This window comes from Brassica oleracea, chromosome C3 (assembly GCF_000695525.1).
Source record: "Brassica oleracea var. oleracea cultivar TO1000 chromosome C3, BOL, whole genome shotgun sequence".
NCBI lineage: Eukaryota > Viridiplantae > Streptophyta > Magnoliopsida > Brassicales > Brassicaceae > Brassica > Brassica oleracea.
The window spans coordinates 10,516,852-10,522,978 of NC_027750.1; the positions used below are offsets into that span (position 1 = coordinate 10,516,852).

Sequence of the window (6,127 nt, forward strand, 5' to 3'; positions counted from 1 at the left end):
ATTTCAAAATTTTATAAATAATTTTTAATGGGTTATCCGAACCCGATCCAAATCCGCAAAGATTTTAACTCAATCCAAACCAAAATTTATATATATCCGAATGAGACTGAAATTTTTAACTCCGAAAACCCGATTAGACCCAAACCCAATCCGAATAACGTCGACGCCTAGATAAGTTGGTCATAATAAGTTTTAAAAAAAAAGATAGAACATTAAAGGGCAAATCTCTAAAATAGCACATTTCTATGTTTATGTCACAAAAATAGTCCTCAAAAACTAAAATGACTAAAATAGCATTTTATCTTTTGAAAAATTTAATTTTTATTTTATTTTTCAAAATTTGAAATCTTATTCCAAAACCCCGCTCCCCAACTCTAAACCCTAAAACCTAAACTCTAAACCCTAAACCGTAAATCTTAAATCCTAAAGTTTAAACCCTAAATCCTAAACCCTACCTCTTAACTCTAAACTCTAAACCCTAAACCTCATCCCTAAACTCTAAACCTAAACCCTAAACCCTAAACTCTAAACCCTAAACCATAAACCCTAAACCCTAAATCCTAAACTCCACTCTTTAACTCTAAACTCTAATGTATAAATTAATTTACCATTGGGGTATAAGTGTATATTTATCTTTTTTGATAAAATATTAAATGTTATTTTGGTCATTTTTATTCTTAGATGTTATATTTGTGACAAAAACTTTTTTATTGCTATCCTAGTCATTTTCTCAACATTAAATTCATATATATTAACTCTTATTATTTATAAGGGTATTATTGATCACCGAATATTATCTATATATATATATATATGTCTAATTAATATTATATTCTAATTAATATTTATGTGATAAAAGTATAGGATGATTAGTGTTATACGTAGGATTACATATCATTCGTAGGCAAGATCTTTATTATCTCCTTATTTGGTTGTTAGGTTTGAAACTACAAAATTGGTTAATATCCATTAATTTGGTATGAATCTAGCAAAAATATATATTTGTTGCTATTTAATTTTATTTTTATGATAAATGTTATAATTTAATTGGAGTAAGACCATTTAAAAAATTTAATAACAATTTTTTAATAGTAGATAATTATAGGACTCGATTTTAATAGATTAGATGGGAGAGTTGGTGGAATATTTTAATAACACAAGTGTCCAACTGTTCATCACGTGTTTGTTTGTTGTCTATGTAATGTAATCTTGTTGCGGTAGCTCTTGTTCAACTATCACCATCCATCGCAGAAGACCAGACACCTTTTCCTCTCCTTTTCTCTTTGAGCTTTGGGATCCATCAATCAACGATGGCGACCGACGAGCCCTCTCCCTCCTCGCTGGAGCTTTCTGGTAAACCCATACTCTGTTTTCCCACTCTCTCACCTGACTCGTTATCTTTCACTTCTAGAATTTTTTTTTTCTTAGCCATACAAGATCAATATGTTTCTTAAATATTTGTAGTAAAATCCAAGTCAAACTCTTCACTGTCGCTTAGACTTTATATATATATAAAAAGAAGAGAAGAATGTTAATCACCGGAGAAACCGAGGAACTCAACTTTAGACCACCGCTTCGTTTCAACTCTTTGTTTCTTGAGTTTATAGATGAAATGGTTTACTTCTATAGCTTTGTGAGTGAACAACGATCTAAAATCCATGTATTTATTAAGAATTTAAAACGTTTTGTGATGCCAAGTTTGGGAGGAAGAAGCTGTCTGAAGAACAACAAGAAGATGGATCATCCAGCACCACAAAGGAAGAACCTTCTTCCCAAGTTCAGGTTACTACTCTTTCTGCCTTTCTGTAAAGTGGTAATTAAAGGTGTTGTGTTCTTTTTCCTTAGATAGATTGAAAGTTTTTGGCGTTTCTAATAATTGCAGGAGGAGGGTAACACTGGCTTGGCCAATGGGATTCGAGAGAAGCCGTAAGCTCCTATAGTTTCCTCTTGTAGTGAGCTTATTGTATATAGTGTTGGATAGGTACTAACCGTCTCTTTTAATGTTTGTTCTGCAGGAAGAAGTCAATGTTTCCACCTTTTGAATCAGCAGAAACTCGTGCTCTCGCAGAGAGTTTGAGTAGGTTATGGTTACTGGATACATTACTGCTCTTCATATCATGTTCTTGTGTGTTTACATGGCTTGTGTTTCAGGGATATCATCCGTGGGAATCCAAATGTCAAGTGGGAAAGCATCAAGGGCTTAGAGAACGCTAAAAGGTTGCTTAAAGAAGCTGTTGTCATGCCTATCAAATACCCCTCGTATGTCCCTTCTTTACTGTCTCAGCTCATATAAGCCAAATGTCGATAAATTCTCTGTTTATGTTTTGGTTCTTGAATCTCAAACTTATGGTTTCAGCTACTTTAATGGTCTACTATCTCCATGGAAAGGGATTCTTCTCTTTGGTCCACCTGGTACCGGAAAGGTACCATGATTCTCTGTGTTATTCATACCAAAGGTCATTAGCTCAACTGGAAAAGATCCTGGCCATTGTGTCAGAGGTTCCCAATTCGAATGACCGCTGGGATGAAACTAATATTATATGTTGTGGTTTCGGGCCTGGGAGTATTACGGTTTTGGCCCGAACTTCATGGTATTGAAAAAAAAAGAATGTGTTATTCATTTTGGCAAACCTAAGCATGACAAATCTTTATTCTGTCTTTGTGCAGACTATGCTTGCAAAGGCTGTTGCTACAGAGTGTAACACAACGTTTTTCAATATCTCAGCCTCATCTGTTGTAAGCAAATGGAGAGGTGACATCTTCTTTTACACCTTTATTTTACTCAAATGGTGCACTCTTTATATTAATTGTGTTGTGTTGTTTTTTTTTTCAGGTGATTCTGAGAAGTTGATAAGAGTGCTGTTTGATCTAGCTAAGCATCATGCACCTTCGACAATATTTCTTGATGAAATAGACGCAATCATAAGCCAACGTGGTGGTGAAGGTCGTAGTGAACATGAAGCAAGCAGGCGTCTCAAAACCGAGCTGCTCATTCAGGTAAAAACAATGCTCAAAACCTTATCTTTCTCACAAAGATCATCATCTTGCCAGACCATTATTACAACGGGTTCAAAAATTTGCAGATGGATGGGTTACAGAAAACAAATGAGCTTGTATTTGTTTTAGCAGCAACAAATCTCCCATGGGAACTAGATGCAGCTATGCTCCGGAGACTAGAGAAAAGAGTATCCTCCTTATTTGGTTTCTTTTATTGAGTGAGAATGCTTATTTTTATGACTCCTTGGTTTGTTTTGGACTTAAGCTAGTGAAATGTTTAGATTCTTGTACCTTTACCGGATCCGGAAGCTAGAAGAGGAATGTTCGAGATGCTCTTGCCTTGGCAACCGGGAGATGAGCCATTGCCTCATGATGTGCTGGTTGAGAAATTAGAGGGCTACTCGGGTTCAGACATTAGGATACTTTGTAAGGAAGCTGCCATGCAACCACTGAGACGCACATTGGCTGTGTTAGAAGACACAGAAGATATTGTGCCTGAAGATGGTAAAAAAAATAATCCATACATTGGCACTGTTTACATCTAAAAACTGCAGAATCTTTGACATGGTGAGTTTTGTTTTTGTTTGGGGGTTGCAGAGTTGCCAAAAGTGGGAGCTATACTACCAGAAGACATTGATAGAGCACTAAGTAACACTCGACCATCGGCTCATCTGCACGCCCATCTCTACGACAGGTTTAACGATGATTACGGTAGCCATATCCTTAAATAACTTGGATGAAACATTTGTGATGGAAGCCTCTCAGTGACTTTATGTTCGGTTGTTATTACTTCCACTTCCTTGGACCAATTTATTGTTTTATTTAAATAAGAACTTTATAAAGTGTCTTTGCTTCTCGCTGGTCGTCACCGAGTGAAAATATAGTTGAAGTGTGCAGTAAAAAAAAACATAGTGATCAAAGAAAAGGCTAAAATTAACTGCGTTGGATGAAAGAATTACAAAGAAAAGAACAACAGCACCAAGTTCTTGTCTAGTGTTTGGTACATGATATTCTGTGACGTAACAACAACTGTTTTTCACTCACTCAGGTTCCCTCCGGACCAGCTTTTCCTTTTCTGGACCGTTTTCTTGTCCTCTTTTCTCCACCGCTTTCACCTTTCTTTGCCTGCAAAATCAAAGAAAAGGATTCTTAACCATTGGAACAACTTTAGTGACACCAAATAAAAGCTGCCAAAATCTCTTATCTAACCTCTTGTCCACCAGATTTCGATTCAGCTTTGGGCTTTGATTGAGGTTTCTTGGCATCGTTCACCTTCTTTTTCTTCATGCATGAAAGTGGGTTTGGTCCCTGCAGAGTTTTCCAGACAACATTTAAGATATAATTTGATATCAAAACTCAATATTGTGAAAGTGGGTTTGTACATTATTACCTTTGCTCTATTTCGCTTGAACTGGGGTTTATCCTTCACACCGAGTCCATTTCTTGTACTGGCCACTCGCGGAGTTTCCCATTGCTCGTCTTCAGCTGCTCCTTCTCCTCTACTAGAAGCTAAAATTCTCGCAGTCTGTTTCTCCAACATCCTCTTCTCTGCATCGGTCATGGTCAACCGCTTTCTTTCAGAGTCTTTTGCGACCTCGCGTTGGAAATCAGAAGGTTGGTCGATCTGCAGACTGTTATTCAGACCATACAATAGTGGAACGATAGACTCCTGAAAGAAATTTCACAATGCAAATCACATTAATAACAAAAAAAAACATCTCCTACAAGACCAACAAATATATCACAAGATTCACAATCAAACTAACCATCTGAAGCTTTTTCCTAAAAACGGCGTCCTGAGTACCGAGAAAGAAATGCTCAGAGTTTTTGGATCCGAGTACCTCTGACAAACACACGTCTGCTGGTTTCGCCTCGTCGTGCTCACACCTAACAACTCAAATTAAACCAAATCAATCTCATATACGTTATAACAACATCCAGGTCTGGCACATTAACAGAATCCAAACCTAACACTTTCAATACATAAAGCTCATCATTCTTCAGTGATGCTCAAACCAACTTCATATACACTATACAGAATCCAAACCTAACACTTAAAAAAAGAAATCTTCACTTTCTACACATTATAAAGCTCATCAATCATCATATTAATCATAGCTAAAAAAAAAAAAAAAAAAAAAAAAAAAAAAAAAAAAAAAAAAAAAAAAAAAAAAAAAAAAAAAAAAAAAAAAAAAAAAAACTCAATCTCAATACATAAAACTCATCATATCAGCTACTCAAATTAACTTGATATACAAATTATACAGAATCCATGCCTTGCAATGCAACTTAAAAGAAAATCTTCACTTTCTACACATTATCAATCATAGCAATTCAAGTTCGAGACCTCTCAATGTAAGAAAACGAAGACTTACGTAGCTGTGCTAAGCATCTGAGCAGCCTCGAGGGACTCCGAGTAATCTTTACCCAGTTTCTGCAACTCCGCAACCACACACCTGGTCGTGAAGAGCTTGACGGGACCTCCGAGTAGCTCGGAGATGACAGTGTCGGCGGGAGTGATCTCGTGAGACACGAGATGGTGGACGAATGTGCCGTCGCAAAGGACCTTGAAAGGCTGTCGGAAACCGAAACAGACAGTGAAGAATCTCACGGTTCTCCTGTTCTTCTTCTGCCTCTTCACTCTCATCTTGTCTTCTTCTCTCTGGATTGAAACGGATTTTCAGAGGCGGAGAAGGGTGAAGAAAAAACTAGGGTTTTAAGGGTTTTTTTGTCTGGTGATTGAACGCCCAGAGATGTCGGGAGAGACAACTTATTTGTTTGGTTCACCGGTTTTATAAAATTTGGTTCTAATTGGTTTGCTTTATTCATATCAAATTCAATATACTTTTTTCCCTTCAGTTTGGTTCGGTACTTCGGTTTCATGAAAATTTTAATTTAGTTCAGTTTTTTTTTTTAATGGACACATTTAGCAAAGGCCCATTTTATTTGGAGTCCAATACAAAAAAAGCTCTCATTAAGACTTTCCCACTTCAACCAGTGTCTCTAACCTTTCTTCAACAATCAGTTCGATTCAGAACCTCTCTTCTGATTTGGTCAGAAAACACACACGCATTCGATGGAAACAAGAACAGCAGTACAAATTCGACTGTAATTTTTTAAGAGAAGAATA

General features: G+C 36.5%; 2 protein-coding genes across 2 annotated transcripts; one reads left to right on the plus strand and one right to left on the minus strand.

Moving 5' to 3' along the window:
* The first annotated feature begins 1,255 nt into the window (after positions 1-1,255).
* On the plus strand, positions 1,256-3,851 carry LOC106328528 (katanin p60 ATPase-containing subunit A-like 2). The gene is given in 12 exon segments (XM_013766986.1): positions 1,256-1,337; positions 1,339-1,353; positions 1,699-1,782; positions 1,883-1,926; positions 2,016-2,081; positions 2,152-2,259; positions 2,357-2,423; positions 2,668-2,752; positions 2,834-2,997; positions 3,084-3,185; positions 3,279-3,501; positions 3,595-3,851. Coding segments are annotated over 12 exon segments (1,119 nt in total). The 5' UTR covers positions 1,256-1,310; the 3' UTR covers positions 3,729-3,851.
* Positions 3,852-3,909: 58 nt separating this feature from the next.
* LOC106328529 (rRNA-processing protein UTP23 homolog) lies at positions 3,910-5,767 on the minus strand. The gene is made up of 5 exons (XM_013766988.1): positions 5,373-5,767; positions 4,764-4,884; positions 4,388-4,666; positions 4,207-4,305; positions 3,910-4,122 (listed from the first exon to the last, which is right to left on the minus strand). The coding sequence occupies exons 1-5, from the start codon at positions 5,642-5,644 to the stop codon at positions 4,042-4,044; spliced, it is 852 nt and encodes a 283-aa protein (XP_013622442.1). The 5' UTR covers positions 5,645-5,767; the 3' UTR covers positions 3,910-4,041.
* Between the last annotated feature and the right edge of the window lie 360 nt (positions 5,768-6,127).